This window comes from Leuciscus leuciscus (genome assembly GCF_965113295.1).
Source record: "Leuciscus leuciscus genome assembly, chromosome: 2".
Taxonomy (NCBI): domain Eukaryota; kingdom Metazoa; phylum Chordata; class Actinopteri; order Cypriniformes; family Leuciscidae; genus Leuciscus; species Leuciscus leuciscus.
The window spans coordinates 55,842,639-55,859,793 of NC_138726.1; the positions used below are offsets into that span (position 1 = coordinate 55,842,639).

Below are 17,155 nucleotides of genomic sequence, written 5' to 3' on the forward strand. Positions count from 1 at the left end.
GTGAGCAGACCTTGTCAATACAATTTCAGTCCTATATTCACCCAAGCTTTCTTTCCAGGCCTGATGATACACAGTTAAACCAGTAGAGCGCCATTTGCGCTCCATTTTGCGACACTGAGTTTTCTTCGCGTGCAGATCATCGTTATACCACGGGGCAGATCGTTTAAAAGAGACAGCACGTGACTTCAGATGAGCAAAAGTGTCCAGGCCGGATGAAAGAATTGTGTACAGCCTATTTACTTTGTCATCCAATGCATCAGTTGGTAAAATACAGCTAGTAGCAGAGTCAGTAAAGTCAGAGAAGTCAGTGGGCGCGATAGATCTCCACTTGCGGTAGTGAATAATACGGGAAGTAAAGTAAGTATATCAGGTAGCTCCAAATTGAATAGTATGGCTAAGTGATCGGATAGCCCAAAATCAATATCAATCATTTATGTTGGCGATTGTGCTGCATTCACTCACAAAAATAAATGTGTTATATATTTACGGTTGGAAATTTACAAAATATCTTCATGGAACATGATCTTTACTTAATATCCTAATGATTTTTGGCATAAAAGAAAAATCGATAATTTTGACTCAATGTATATTGTTGGCTATTGCCAGAAATATACCCGCGTGACTTGTGACTGGTTTTATGGTCCAGGGTCACATACATGTATAATTGAACAGCAGTAACATTTGACATCACAGTCTGAAGCATCAGTGGAAGATGCCTATTTTTTCCAAGGTAGATATTAGCTGACAATTAATTTAATATCACAAATTTTATGGATTTTAGGAGACCGGGAACCATAAGCATAAAAATCACTGAAAACTGCACGCTATTTGACTATAATGAAACCTCTTATTCAGTTCTGCATTTGAACAGAATAATGACTAAAAGTGAATTGCTTCATTATAGCAATATATGCTTCATCCTCTTATAATAACAGATGTGGTTGATACAGAAAAACAAACAAACACAAATACAGTTTTTAAATAAGCATTAAACAGTTGAATATGAAGACTCACCTGATACAGTCAGTGTAAAAACATCACTGATGCTCTTTGCTTCACAGCTGTATTGACCACCATCAGAAGCAGATGTGATGTCGTAGACTCTCTCAGTGTGTGGTATGACTGAACCATCTTTAATCCAGCTGTATCTCCACTGAATGTCTCCTCCTCCCTGTATGTCACATGTGAGAGTGACTCTCTCTCCTCTGAACACACGCTGATCTGGCTTCACCTTCACTACAGGTTTTGCTTTTGAGTTAACACACATAAGGGCAAATATTGAAAGATTAAAAATCAAGCAATGTAATCTGTTGTGTTTGGTTGTTTTTTGACAACTTTTTTTGTAGACCGACAGAAGTCCGTATTAATCTTTGGTCATTCAGGACTAATTCAAACTGCACAGACAGACACCGACCAATGGCAACAGACGTTTGTCAGGTTTCCAGTTTCCATTTCCTGCGTCGTGGAATGTTTAAAAAAATGACATGCTGTAATCTGGTGATAGTCTGCATTGGATGGCATATATCGGTGCATTGAATTAGCCTTTAGAAATAAAGTTACTGATCTTAAACAGTGATTTGATAATATGAAGGATATATTTTTTTTTTACCTTGAGTGTGTCCAGAGTGCCCGAATAACAGCATCAGGACTAAACAAACACAGTAAGCATTTATTATTAAAACATTGAAAAATAACAAATGAACAGCTGTTGAAGAACTGCACATATGAACGGCTTCCAGAAATGAAATATGGACTTGTTTTGTTGGAGAAAGGTCTTCAACGTGTTAAAAGGTATATCTGTTCTTCTAGCTCACCATGACGACTATAGGTCACAAAGGTCATTGGAACCAATAGTTTAAGTAAGCATTTCTAAGTTAAAGTCTTTACCTTACTGTGTTATATTAAAGTTTCCTCTCACTGAGAGAAAGAACATGTCATCTGGGTGTTTTGGGAAGATTGTTTATAGTTAGAGCCAGACTGTTCTGCTCATGGGTTTTGTCAATGTTAGAATAATTAGGACCTCTAGCTGTCAAATATGGTATTGCACACTGAATCAGGAAGTTAGTTTTAAAGGGGTCCAGGGGCCGTATTCACAAAGCATTTTATCTTACCACTAGGAGTACTCCTAAATCGCACTAAAAGATTTTAGCTAGGAGTTTTCTCTTAAAAGTTATTCACAACGCCTTTCAGACCTACTCTTAGTAAAGAAAAATGACAACTCCTAAACTAAGAGTGAGTCTTCGTTGCTATATGGATGACGTCATTACTCATGCACGAGCTTGACTGAAGTGACAACCTTGATTGGCTGATGATTGTAACGCGGGAATGATTCCAAACACCTACCCTACGATGATGAGTGACAGGTGACAGGTCTGAGAATGCGTGCGCTACACAAGTAGTGCGAAGGACGGAAGATGATGAACTGAATAAATAGCCTAAATGAATAAAGAGTAAGGCAAAACAAATAGCCTAGTAGCCTAATGAAACATATGGATTGATGCAATATCTTTGCAACATTATTGAATTAATCTGTCACTATATGTCTCTGCCTACGTTTGCAAAGAGAAGAACATTTTAATTTGATTCACAATGAAACGTTACAATTAGTTTACATGCAATGAGTAGCCTAGTTTTGGTTGTTGTTGGTGGTGGCGTTATTGCATCCCTAGTTATGCCTACAATGCGAAATTGTTCCCTCGCGATTGGAAGCTCCTGTAGCCGCCGCATACGCATTTCAAAACATCGCAACGTGAAATGCCACAAAAAGCGGTTTGTGAATAGGTCTTAGTGAGTTAGGAGTCCTCTCGACTTCTTTTAAGCTGTTCCAGACTTAGGTGCTACTTTTAGGGCTAAAATGCTTCGTGAATTACTCTTAGTGAAAACAATTAGGAGTCCTAAAGTTAGGGGTGACACGCCCATTATTTTTAGGAGTTGCTCCTAAATTCGCCAGTTAGGAGCTACTTTTAGCCTTAAAATTCTTTGTGAATACGGCCCCAGATCTGCATTGTTTTGTTTCATAATATTTTCTGAGGTGCACTGGAAGCCTGATTTTTTTTTTTTTTTTTTTTAAGAAATGGTACATGCTCAACAAGAGTCTCTATTAAAGGGGTGTTGAGTATTATTTCACTTTTCTAACTTTAGTTAGTGTGTAATGTTGCTGTTTGAGCATAAACAACATCTGCAAAGTTACAACGCTCAAAGTTCAAAGCAAAGGGAGATATTTGCTTTTAAAGAAATTGTTTTTTAAGGACTACAACAAACTGCTGGTAGGGACTACAACATTCCTCCCGGGTTAGTGACATCACCAACCCTAAAATTTACATAAAACCCGCCCCCGGGAATATGCAGTCCATGTTGAGAAGAGGAAGAGTTGTTGTAGTAGAGCACATTTGTGATTCAGCTCAAACTGTAGCATCTGTCTTTTCACATGCAATAGAAAGTCACTCTGTGCGTCTCACAACAGTTCATATATGAGCGATTTATAGATTATCATGACAGAATATGCTAATTGAAGATAGTTAACTCCACATCAGCAACATAAATTCATCAACTAACCATTCAGAGATGTCCTGTTGCATTCTATATGTTGTCACTTCTTCTTGAGTCTCTCCATCTTTGTCTGACTCCGTTTAAATATAAAAGGCAGAACAGTTCCTGTCATAGTGTGTGTCTGTGTGAGGTAATGGAGCGGCTCTTGATGCTCCGCCCCCTGTGACGCGAGCAGCAGCATATTTGCATTTAAAGGGCCAGACACAAAACGGTGCGTTTTTGCTAACCCTCAAAAAGTGACAACTTTAACATGCATAATATGTAAAAATATCTGTGGGGTGTTTTGAGCTAAAACTTCACACACTCTGGGAACATCAGAGATTTATTTTACATCTTGTGAAAAGGGCATTATACCACCCCTTTAAAAGGAGCTAAGAAGCTATATCCTGACTCCTATGTTTTTCATGACGGGAGTTTGACTGGCTGTCTAATTTTGTCTTGTCTTGTTTTCTTCGACATGCTGGTGCCTACACACAAAGTCTGGTGACCTCGGAGGGCCACTCGTACCTAACTCAGGGTTCTGGTGGCAGCCGTACACAGTATGGAGATGTGCTTCTGCCTATCAGTCCATGTGTGAAAATGTACTATCTATTTCTTAGCCAATCAGAATCATTCAACCTGAAGTAAGGACATAGTTCAGACCTTGGTGTAAGCCGGGCGGCCTACAAACTCCTTGTGAGTCTTGAAGCTGAATTCTGCCTGATGAAACTACAAACTATCTTCAGTAAAAATGTTCTTCAATTTATTATAATTCTGATTCTTGTCTTAAATTGACTGCACTTCTAATTCCTGGTCTTAATTAATCATATCTGGTCCTTGGGTCTTTAACTGTAAAATCGCTAACAGAGTGTAAAACAGATATTTATTACAAACTTGATATACTGTTCTGCTGAGCTCCTGCTTCTTCTGTAAAATTGGAACTTTGGTCTACGAATGAAATACTGTTGGTGGCCATTTTCTGCTGCTACAGATACGTGATTGTCAATCTTTGACCCATCAGTATAGATATGATTATGATGTGGAAAAGGGCTTTTTAAAGAAATGCTGATGATAAATATGTGGATAAGTTTCAGCTGCCTTATTACAGGACAATTCCAAATCTAGCAGAGCTATAAACTATGCTCCCATAATCCAGCCGGGAACAAACCAACAGTTTATATAGCCGCAAAAGAACTGTGCAATCAGCATCTTTATTGTTAAGTATGCAATCAAACCTCTACAAATGATACAGAACACGGCAGCACACTGGTTAAAGTGCTTAAGAGAGCCCACACCACACCTCTTTATATCTCTCTTCATTGGCTAACAGTGGCTGCTCACATCAGTTCAGCACATTGACGCTTGAACAGCCAACGGCACCAGTTCAGAAACTAACATTTCCTTCAGAATTCTGTGCCCAGGGGTTCTCAAAGTGGGGTCCAGGGGGTCCGCGAAACAACTCATGCGAAAATGCAACGTTGTAAGTTGCTTTAAAACATCTAATGAATCAATGTAAATATAAATACAAGATACAATCAAATACTCACAGAGGATGAAGGACAGTTCACTCGACCCCATACTGCCACAATGATGTGTGTTCAAAACCAGATGCTTCCTTTATTTAACAGTCATTTCATACTTCGAGAGAGAGAGAGAGAGAGAGAGAGAGAGAGAGAGAGAGAGAGAGAGCTATTTTACTAGAGATATTTAACTTCTCTTAAATGTTCTAACATATTACATTGTTACAACATCGAATAATGTGTTGATGTAGTGCTTTCAATATAGAACAGGGTGAATGGAATTTATAAATCACTCTTTTTTGTTTTTCTTGCACTGTCACCTGATTTTTTTTAGGAAGTTCATGAATCACCTTTAGCTTGTGAATGAATGTGATGTGCATTTATCGCTTTGTCTCCTGCCAGTACTTCGTCTGCGCCGCACACCAGCCAGCTCCTGCAACACATAACTGTGAATGCTAAAGCTAAGTGCAAACCTGCTACTTTGAATTCCATACTCATCTGTTTACCATACATGCAAGTGAATTCAGATAACAGTTACCCTTTTTATTTAAACTGAATGATTATCTCAATGGCCCACTCTGAATAACCATTTTATAATAATTGGTAGTACTTATCAAAATAAATATCCAATGTACTAAAGAGAAATAACTTATGGTGCTGGTTATTTATGGTATTTAAAATATATTTAAGTTAGAATTGGATTTGTGTAGAACTTGTGTTGATCGTGCACTGGGTGAAAGTAACATGAGCTGACAGTTGCACTGCAGCTCGTGCACCACTGATGCATGATGTGTGAAATAGCCCTGACATATGGCTGTAATGCTTTTTTATGTTATAAATAATTGCCTACATACAGAATTATCTTTGACTTGTCTTGCTTTACCATTACAAAGCCGAGACCTTCTACTTTTCACACAAAACCTGGTTATTTTATCTTTTTTGTATGTAGACTATCACAGCATTTGAATGTCTATATTCCTTTTTTGTTGTTGCTGGAATCTCTGTGGCCGGGTGTGGCTGTTTCACGCAGTCTCACACTCACACACACACACACACACACACACACACACACACACACACACACACACACACACACACACACACACACACACACACACACACACACACACACACACACACACAATCACTTGTTGGATTTTCTTTCTTGTTTTTTTCCCCTTCGTTTTGTTGATTTTTAACACAAATAACTGAGTTAACATTTTAAAATTTAAACATTAAACATTTTAAAATGTTTAAAAAAGAATTTAAAAGTTTGTGTTGTTGAAACATATTGTGAATCAAGTTTTTTTGTTTTATGAAATCAAATGGAAGTATGAACTGAACTTAAGCAGCAATCTCCCTGGTACTGTTTGAGTTTTCATTAATTTTTGTCATAAAAACAAAACAAAACAAACATATTATTTTGTTTTGTTAAATAACACTCTTTGATCTGAAAACCTTTTTGTAACCTATATTATATGCCTATTCAAATTTTGACTTGTCTGGCAACCAAACCCTTTCATTAAACATACCTCTTATTAATTCTTCTAATTTAATTTGGGGCAGCCACCGTAAGCAGTATACCGATGGAAAGATGCAGTTACTGATTAAACTGTTAAACATTCTCAGTATCTAAGTTTTAAACTGAACAGTTATATGCAAAAATGCTGACCATCTTACTACTAGATGTGTGATCCTGTGAAGAAAACATTTAAAAACAGAAGAGCTGTGACAACAGTTTGAGAATGTGTGATGTGAAAAGAGACCTGCTAAAACACTGCCTCTAAAACCAGACTAAACTGGTTGACTGTTGTTCGCTGGCCTCAGTGTGGTTTACAGTTAACAGAGGTTAATATCAGTCACACAGACACGTGTGCATCAAGCTGCTAAAAACCTTGTTCTATCATGACAGCGATGAGTAGACCGGAGGTTAACAGCTGGTTGTCTGGTCATGACAGCCTGAAGCTGAACACACTCAAAACAGTGGAGATGGGAGATGAGAGTGGACTAGGAGGAACCACAGGAATGCACAATGGCATCTGTGGAGTCCTTTAGGTCGCTACCCAGACAGGAACATAGTGTCGGCCCAGATCCGGCCCACATCTGGTACATGGGACAGATCTGGGCCGACATTGTTACTGTTCAGATATAGGCACCAAAATCTCCCATGGACTTATCACATGGGTTAATGAGCTGATGAGTTGAATCAGGTGTGCAGTGTTGGGGTGCCTTCAGGACAGGTCTGGGAACCACTGCTTTAGAGCATTGGAGAGTTATCATTTTGGTTGTGCATTCAGATGAGACACCATGTCTCTAAGTCATGGGATGGTGTAAAATACACTTGACACATGAAAAGCAGGTATATAGCCTATATACGTTCAAGCGCTCCATTAGGGGTGAAGAGACACAGCTGGTGTTGATAATGTAAAATCACAAACTGAAACTCTTCCATTCAGATAGGAACATCCTGAATTTAGTAAGTAAGGAATAATTGACTCCAGGCGTTGAATTATTACAAAAATAATGCACACCCGAGGTGTAACGGCCACTCCGCTTCGCGTCATGACCGCATTACCACCTCGGGTGTGCATTATTTTTGTAATAATTCAACGGCCTGGAGTCAATTACTCCGCTTATACTACAGTTACCACACCTCGAAAAATTGTTCAGATGATGTATTTCAAGACGTTTGTCAAGTTTTTGTCATTAAAACGATCTTATATGTAGGACTAATTTCTTACGCATCAATTCCCATGCCTTCTTTGCTAATTCCAAAACGTCATTTAAGAGTTAGTAACGGAGATTTGAGCCACTGATAGCAGACTAATGCAGTTATTAGTGCAGTTATTAGAGAGACAGAGAGAGGTTGCAATAATGAGACAGAAAAGCATGTGCGTCAATATTTAATTAATTTATTAATTCATTAGTTTTAATTCATTTGTTAATTTTATTTTTATATTATTGACAGTAGGCTGTAGGCCTAACGAAAACCCGTGCAGCAGGACTATCTATTTATGTATATTCAGTTCAATTTTCTATTGATTATAGATAGGACTATATAGCCTACTTTATTTATTCAAATTAAACTGCACATTTCCATTGATTGTGAAGTTAGACATCGAAAATGGCAGATCAAGCGCACTGGGCTGCATGTTAGCAGAGGGTTTTTTTTTCTTTTTTTTTTCCTGGTGATCCTTGGCTTGATTTTCGCTTGTACTTTTGTTTCCTGAGAGGATCAAGCTCCATTTCTTTCTTTCTGTAGCGGAAGGTGCCCAGTAGCTTCTCAGGCTTGTTTCACACTTGTGCCCTGTGACAGACATGCTCTGCCTGCTCTCCAGCCCTGCTTCTTCTGACAGCATTTATTGACATTTATTTATTGAAGAGGAATAACCCCTGAGATGAACCATCTCGTTTTCGAGGGGGTCCTCGAGTCCAGGTACAAAAATTGACATTGACCTTACAGCGGCAGTCAAATTAAACAGAAAACACATACACAAATGAAACAAAAAACACAAAATGATAATGATAATTGCAAAAATATATAATACATAACTCATACAAACAAGACATTCACTCATACAAGACTCTCCAAAGGTTGGACACACATCTAGACCACAGTAAACACGTATACACGTATGCACACATAAATATAAAGGATTAATGCACCATGCATAAAATAGGTTCCATTTAATCCATTTTAAGGATATCAACTCTATCAGTGGTAACCACTATAGAGCAGTAGTGCAGTAATGACCACCGATAATGCTCCAGCATCTGTCCTGACCTGTGCCCTCAAACCAGCACAAAGATATCAACAAAAAATAATAATAATAAAAAAATAAAAATTAAAAATTAAAAACAATTGCATGTATTCTGAAAATGTTGAGCTAGGGCATTTTTAAACATTGGAAAAGAAGTCAAAGAGCGAATTGAAATTGGAAGGTTATTCCACTCATACGGTGCTTTATATTGAAATGCATATCTTCCTATTTCTTTATTGATTTGAGGAATGAGAAAATAGATTTGGTTATTGTGTCGCAAGTTATAAAATGATCTAAATGGAATTAGATATTGTTTTAAATAGGAAGGATAATCCATATAAATACATTTAAAAATAAATTGTAACCAATGAAAATGCCTTCTATCTGGTAGGGTCAGCCAGGACAGCTGATGATGGTACATTTCACAATGGTGTGTTCTGTAGGGGCAGCGGAGGATAAATCTACACAGGCTATTGTAGGCAGTGTTAAGAGACGGAAGGCAGGAGGCTGTAGTATTTTGATATACAGTGTCGGCATAATCCAAGATTGGCAATCAAAGTTGAGAAACAATTATTTTTCTAACGGGAAACTTAAAACAGTTAATTGATTGGTATAAAATTCTAAGTGAGCAGTTGAGCTTATTAGTTATATTATGTACATGAGTGCTAAAAGAAAGATCAGAGTCCAGCCAAAGGCCAAGATATTTGACCTGCCTAGTAGGTTTTATGGGAGTTTGATCAAGAAATACAATTTTTAATGAATTTTCAGATGAAGGATTGTTTGTTTTTTTGAAAAAGCATTAAATATGATTTGGATTTGTTAAGTAGAAGCTTGTTGGACAATAGCCACCGCTGGTTTGAATCAAAACCATTTTGTAATGTAGTGCTGATGTCATAAATATTAGGTTTGGAACAATAAATAACCGTGTCATCAGCATAAAGTTGGATATTGCATTCAGTACAGCTGTGCGGAAGATCATTGATAAATATCGAAAAAGTAAAGGCCCGAGAGAGGAACCTTAGGATATCTGTCAATATCAGTGAAATAAGAGATGCTGCCCCCAAAGGACACACACTGGCGACGATTATGTAAATAAGAATTGAACCAAAGCAAAGAAGAGGTAGACAGACCAACAGAATACAATTTGTCTAAAAGTAAATAATGATCAACTAAGTCAAAAGCTTTAGTAAGATCTAAGAATAATGCACATGTACACATACGATTATCAAAACTCGAAAACACATCATTGGTAAATTTAAGAAGTGCTGTAGTGGTAGAAAAATATTTTCTAAATCCAGATTGGCATTGAGATAATAGGTTATTGTCAGCTAAATAATTCGATAATTGGAAAAATATTATTTTCTCAAAAACTTTTACAACACTATTAATGATTGAAATGGGTCTGTAGTTATTAATATTTTCAGAATCGCCACCTTTGTGAAGTGGGATAACTTTAGCACATTTCCAGGAAATTTACAAGAAGAAAACGACAAGATGAAAAGTGAGGCCAATGGCACTGCTAGTACATGAGAACCAATTTTAATAAACTTATTCTCGATGCCATCTGGACCAGCACTGATAGAGGACAGTTCACTTATGGCCCTTTGCACATCAGCTGGGCTGACCTCTGTAAATGAAAAGGAACTGCCTGGCTGGAAACAAGCAGTCAGATAAGGTTGAAAAGTAAAAGTCTGTACTTGTGGTGCTAGGGAAAAATGTAAACTAAAAGCATTAGCAATGGTAGCTGGATCATCTATACTTTCATTATTCAGGTTCAAATTAGTTGTAGCCCGCCCTGATTTCCCAAGTACATTATTAACCTGTTTCCAAAATCGTCTGCCCCGCTGATGCGCGGAAGCATGTTTCCAAGATAGTTCACACCCATCGGTTCGTGGGAATACCAGCAATCTCTCCGTCAAGCTCCTCCTGTGGGGCTTTCAGTGGATGAAGATAAAAGGATGTGGCATCAGGTGGGAATTTGGCGATGTACTTCCTGAAACTTATAACAGGGCAAAGGGGGTCCCCTGGATTGGCAAACATTAATCCATGGTAGCAGTCTTTGTTGGGATCGGTGGGCTTTTTGTGTTTTTTTGTTTCTGCATTATAAGACAAGCAAATATATTCATCATCATTTTCGTCTTTTTTAATGACGAATGAATGCTTTCTTAATTCTCGATTTCCTTCACGCCCCCTCCTTGCCAGGTTCAGCTGAATGTCAAACCAGACCTTGCGAACCAGCCCGGCTGCTGTGTCTGGTGACAGATACGTATATGAATGCGCTCAGCGGTCAACATGGGAGGATGATGAGAACTGGAGTCTTTCCCAGCCTTGCGAAACTTTTTGATGACGGCCTTGAATACGTCGTTGGATGATGTGAATTCTGACTGCCCAATGATGTTGTATTTGGATATATAGCGGTTCAGTCCAGCTCGTAGGGAGAGTAAACTTGACACTGAATACTCTGCGCCGGATGCGTTTCGGACAGTGGCATAGAAAGCCCGCAGCTGGAGATTTAAAGCGTCTGCCCCGTCTCTCTCTACTTTGTCCACAGACGTATTTTTGGCCTTAAGCCAGTCGTTAAACACATTGACAGCCCAAGCTGTTGTTGTTTTTTGGTGTTTTCTTCATGTTTTTCGCCCTCGAGTCTGTAGCTGTTCTTCGCTGATTGTTTTATGTCTTTTGTTGTCTGCTGCTTTTGATGTCCTCTTCCGTTTATTAGTTTTTTCATCTGGGTTATCAAATACTGCCGTCGCCCAGTTGTCACAATTTTCATATTCACCATAAATATAAAAATTTACTTCCGGAAAAACAAACTTGTCTGTCATTTTTTTTCTTGTTATGAATTGTGACCTAGTAACCTACTTTCCGTTATTACAGTTGACTACGCGAAGTGATATGGAACTGTGATGCGGTCAAGACCTGGCTCGAACTACTTTAGCCGTGCGTTTCCCTGACAGTGGCAGAGCCAGGATTTTTTCATAGGGGTGGCCAGGCAAGGGCCAGCAACCAGTCTGGGGTGGTGGCACAGAAATCTTAATAATTTTATCATAACAAATAATTTGACTATAATGTATTGGACTGTTTTAGTGCCTACACAACTGAATAAAGTTAATTTGTACTTAATTGTAATTGAGTTAGTAGTGAATTAGGAATCATGGAACACTGAGCGAATTTTTTTTTTTTATTATTATTACCCACCACCTCATATTAAAATTAATTAAATAGTAATAAAAGGGCACACACTATAGCTAAAGTTCAATTTGCTCAGTAAGCTTGGTTCTGGTTCTCAAAATATCCAATAGCTTGTTCTACATTGTTGCATCTTCATGGATGAGATAACATGCAGATAACTACTGTAGTCCAAAAATTATTCAACCTTCAATGCGTTTTATATAATCAATGAACTCTTCAACCAACTCTGAGTTTGTCCAAAAAAAAAAAAAAAAACTTTCAATATTAGTTGTCAAAATAAATAATTGCAACAGTTCTATCGTACCTAAATTAAAAAGGAAAACAAAAGTTCTCTTTTGAATCCCCATGTGCAAGAATGTGAACAAGGCGGAAGTCAACAGCACATAATGTAAAATGTTATGTTTTTCATAATGTAATGTTGCCAGAATGTAAAATTAGTTATTTTATGGATTTAAAAATTATCCATTTTTGTTTGTCCTTTACAAATGAACGCAAAATGAATGCCTATCATCTAGTACAAATGCACAGTGCTCACATTTATTTAGACATTAAAACATTACATATCAGTTTGTGCCTTATATTGTGATCTCACATAGCAGAATATTTTAATCCAGACACATGTGACGCATATAACAAATACATGCATGCAGTTTTGACAGCTTTAATCGCCTTTTTGATTCTTACATGAGTTAATTGACGACATAACTATGACTACAGCTCGCCGCATTTGCGCGTAGAAGCACAGTACAACGGCTGTCAGCCGTATGACAGGAAAGTTAGTTAGTTTTACTGACATTTGGCCTGACAACATCTCATGTTACCGAAGATAGCCAACTGAATATGGACAACGCCCTTTTCTCAGCATCTGACAGAAGTGTCACAAGCTTTCACACAGAGAAAAAAAGAGAATTACGTTTGTTGTTGACTGCACACTATTCGACTTACTCAAACCGGTCTTGCAACCCACCTGGGGCTCGTTCTTCGTACGTTGCTTATTACATCCGAGATCAAATGACACATCCAAGATGATATCATCGTGCTAATCATGATCTGGCTAACTCGGTTCTTCGAACACACCTGTTGTTTATGATTAGTATCGCTGGATTGAGTTATCTGAGATAATTGCGCGTTCATGCGCTGGTTGAAAAGGGGATATGTATCGATAGTAGAAACATTGATCAGCAACGCTGCTATTGGCTGTTCAGCGTGGCCAAAGAGCGTGCACAGTTTTTCTCCGCAGCAGAGCAAGAACTAATAGTCGAAGTTTATTCGGAATCTTAATGTTTAATTAAAACGCCAGGGAACACCTCAAAGTCTGCAAAAGCCAGGAGAGAGGGCTGGCAAAAAGTAGCAGACAATTGAAATCCGTTAGAAGTGGCCATGTTAGATGTTTTTATCACTTATTAGCCTATATTTTTGTATTTTAATAATTGCATAATTACTTTGTTCATTGTAATGTCAGAGTCACCACACTAGAACATGGAAACAAATAAAAGTGAAGTACAAAAATATTCTACATAATGGTAATTTTTAGTTATTATAGTCTCTTCTATAAAAGGAACTGTTAAATAAATGGTTGTCTGTTTATAAAAGCAACCAAGAAAAAGGCTGGAAAAAAAGAAAAGATCTTAGTTGTATAGTCATTTCAACTGTTAAATCTTGAGTAATGATGAATTGCTTTGACTTGTGAAAGTGAAAACTGATAAACTTATGTTAATGTAAAAATATTTTGCCATGAGTTATTGATCACATTTTTCCCGAGTGTAGTTCATTGTAATGACATTGTGTGTTCCTCTTTTGTGCACCTTTACATAATACACCAACACTTGTATCTGTTCCCAAGAAAGTGGTGGCTGAAATATGTGCAGTAAGTGGACATTTTCTAACTTTCCAAAGGAAAGAAAGTATAAGACTTTGTAATGTCCATTTGTTTCCATTGTACTGGACAGTGAATAAACCCTCTCAGATAACTGTCATATGGAGGAACTAGCCTACCTGCAAGTGCTTAAATAACTTTACTTAATTTATACTTGTATGCTTTATGGCTGCAATATAAGTTGCAGGATTCCACATCTACAGAAAGGCCTACAGAAGAGTCAGCACAGACAGAGGAGACATAGGCCTACAGGTGGGCAGTGGATAGCCAACTTTTCCTTTTTATTTGTTGCATGAGGCATGTGTCTAATATCTCTTGTTGCAGGCACTTGACCACTGGCTTTTCTTTACAAAGAACAATTGAAATAAAACCCAAGGAACTAAGCATATTTGTCTTTTATGAAACATTTAATGAAAAGTGTTTTTTTTTTTTTTTTTTTTTGTTGTTGTGTAATATGGCACATGCAACAATGTCACAGGCCCTGTCAGGTGTGCAACCCTCAGACTTATCAGACACTGAAATCTTCCCTTTAGTTAGCCAAAGTTCATTTCATTGTGTTGCCTTGTCCTGGCTAGAGCTGCATTGTAACTGGTTTGGGTCAGGGAATGGGGTCATATTGTCTGCAGGCAGGAACATGTCATAATCACCTATGAAAAAATGCAGTTCTGTTAGGATCAGCATAAGTGTATGTAATACAGCGAGCTTGATATTTAATTGTGGAACTTTCCTTACCACTTTCAAATAATGTGCATAAATGTGAATTTCTGAAAATTCTTAAGTCATGCACAGATCCTGCCCATTTTGCTTTCACATTTGTGATATGGAAGATTTTAGTCAACTGCCTTTTTTACATTTGATATAATATTATTAATCTGGAATATTAAGAATCCCAATAGTAACTGGGCTGCACATTTACATTGTGAACCCCCTTTCTGTTCACATAATCCCCTTCATTGAGGCCTTGATGGTCTATGGTAGCCTATAGTCTATGGTACCAATCACGTTAGTGAAGCCTGAGTGACACATACTGTAATCGGCATGGTCATGATTGCATGATCTTCATAAAAAATTATGATAGCCAAAAAAAAAAAAAAACTGCTTTACAACATTGGGTCTTAAGTGGCTTGGAAATGCCACAAAAAAACCTAAAACTGTTTTTTAAACCTAAAAGCGCCAGGTAAACTCCGAATGACACGACAGACAGCACTTTCCATCAAGTTCTCCGCATCTCCAATAGTGTAAAGGAAAGAGCCACTCGCAAATAATCTTAGGGCAATGCAAACAGTTTGTGCTGTAGTTAAAGCCCGACTCCGACAAGTCGAAAATAAATGTGCGTTTCCAACAATTTTATAATGTAAACGACAATCTCACGAGTCACGAAAAAATATATACATCTCAGAAAGTGCACTATCGCGCTGCGCTGGACTTCCCATATCAGCTCCGTTTATGAAGCCGCAGTCTAATCCTGTTTACATGAAATAAGCCTGCTCACGAGCAGGTTCAAGTTTGCGCACCTGTTGCTATGACAGCAAGTCCAGGATGAGCGTCGAAAACCAAACAATCCAAGATCATGCCAAATCGTCAACAATCAAATCCAGCTAACTGAGTTAGCGACGTACGAAGAACGGGCCCCAGTTGAGAAATATTGACTCAATATTTACTATGTGCATATCACTGTCTGATGTTCTGTTGAAGCTCATTCGGCACTTGCACATTTCTGCACTCGTTTGACTTGCGCCTGGCGCTGAGGTGAAGTTGGAGTGTGCGTCTGAAAAGTCTCACGTTTTTTGTGGTTTTAAAAAAACGCAATTTTTGTCAATAAAAAGAGACAGAAACAGCAGTTGTGAGAGGGGTGGCCAAGCTTAGACCAAGGGTGGCCACGGCCACCCCTGGCCACGCCAAATAATGCACACCTTAGAACGTTCGTCAACCAATCAGATTCAAGCATTCAACGGCCCTGTAGTATAAGCATTTTTAGATGCTTTTATTGTTATTTTTATTTATGCATGTTATTTTTATTTGTTATGCATCTGTTGTGATTATCTTGATTATGTTATTTTTTTTTTCATTTAAAGCTCTTTGAATTAACAATGTGTATGAAATGTGCGATATTACTAAAATTGCATGATTGTTTATTATGCTCATTTCAGATAGAATATTCTAAATAAGACAAAACCGATCAAGCAGTGATAATTTTCCAAACATTTGTGAGCAGCTGCCTACGTCTGTTGTCACTTTTCTGTTATTAATCACAATTAAAGCAAATTATGATCATCTATGAACAGTTTCAGAAGAATCAACTTATCTAATTATTATTTTTAAAAAGCAAATGTATGGATAATCCTGTGCCATTTTATTCTATACAGCAAGGTGGTTTAGATTTGTGCAGAAATCTCAACTAGAAAAAAAAATACATAACTGAACCGAGGTTTTAAACTAACTGCAGGATGTTTCATTTTGAGACTGTTGTAAAATTCTTCCATTAATGAAAAACTAAATTTCAGCTATTATTTAACTGGATTGAATTTTCAGCAAATCAGCAAGAACAAACAAGTATTGTTTGTTCTTAGAGCTATTGTACCAGAGTGCAAAAAAAAAAAAAACTTAAACTCTTTAAAAGGCAGTATGGTCGGCTCTTAAAAGAGCCTTTGTGTTGTGTGTTGAGCGGAGCTCGCTCTACTTTGAGCTGGTGTATTTGGTCACAGCCTTTGTGCCCTCAGACACGGCGTGTTTGGCCAGCTCTCCGGGCAGCAGCAGACGCACGGCGGTCTGGATCTCTCTCGATGTGATGGTGGAGCGCTTGTTGTAGTGAGCGAGACGAGACGCTTCACCGGCGATGCGCTCGAAGATGTCGTTGACGAAAGAGTTCATGATTCCCATCGCCTTGGAGGAGATCCCGGTGTCGGGATGAACCTGCTTCAGGACTTTGTACACGTAGATCGCGTAGCTCTCCTTCCTGGACTTTCTGCGCTTCTTTCCGCCTTTGCCGGCGGTTTTAGTGACGGCCTTCTTCGAGCCCTTCTTGGGTGCAGACTTCGCTGGTTCAGGCATTCTGTTTCAGGCAGAGAAACTAGTACAATAAAGCTGTGATACTACAGGCGGGCTTTTATCCACTGCTCTATGCTAATTTCCAAAGGGAATTAAGTCCTTCTCTGATTGCTAGTTTTCCTGGACCAACCCACAGAATGATTTCATTGGCTACATTTAAAGTCCCTTGACTTGTAGGACACCCAATCACAGGCTTTAAATGTTAATCCCGCCCATCGCCTCATGTTTTA

General features: G+C 38.1%; 2 protein-coding genes and 1 long non-coding RNA gene across 4 annotated transcripts in view; 1 reads left to right on the forward strand and 2 right to left on the reverse strand.

Annotated features, from left to right (window-relative positions):
* The window catches only part of LOC309493358, a 171,389-nt gene that overhangs the window by 100,769 nt on the left and 53,465 nt on the right, over window positions 1-17,155 (forward strand). The window lies entirely within an intron of this gene.
* LOC309493199 (Fc receptor-like protein 5) overlaps window positions 1-17,155 on the reverse strand; it is a 100,393-nt gene that overhangs the window by 25,749 nt on the left and 57,489 nt on the right. Inside the window, exons 1-3 of one of the 2 annotated variants that reach the window (XM_082162329.1) lie at window positions 5,076-5,166; window positions 1,610-1,648; window positions 1,015-1,248 (exon numbers count right to left, since the gene is read on the reverse strand). The exons of the other annotated variant lie outside the window; for it this stretch is intronic. Of the exons in view, the coding sequence (XP_082018455.1) occupies window positions 1,015-1,248; window positions 1,610-1,648; window positions 5,076-5,106 (304 nt within the window). The 5' untranslated portion in view covers window positions 5,107-5,166. Of the gene's footprint in view, window positions 1-1,014; window positions 1,249-1,609; window positions 1,649-5,075; window positions 5,167-17,155 lie in introns of those variants that run through there. 2 annotated transcript variants of the gene reach the window in all.
* Window positions 16,503-16,959, reverse strand: LOC309493309 (histone H2B-like). The gene has a single exon (XM_082162484.1). The coding sequence runs from the start codon at window positions 16,926-16,928 to the stop codon at window positions 16,554-16,556; it is 375 nt and encodes a 124-aa protein (XP_082018610.1). The 5' UTR covers window positions 16,929-16,959; the 3' UTR covers window positions 16,503-16,553.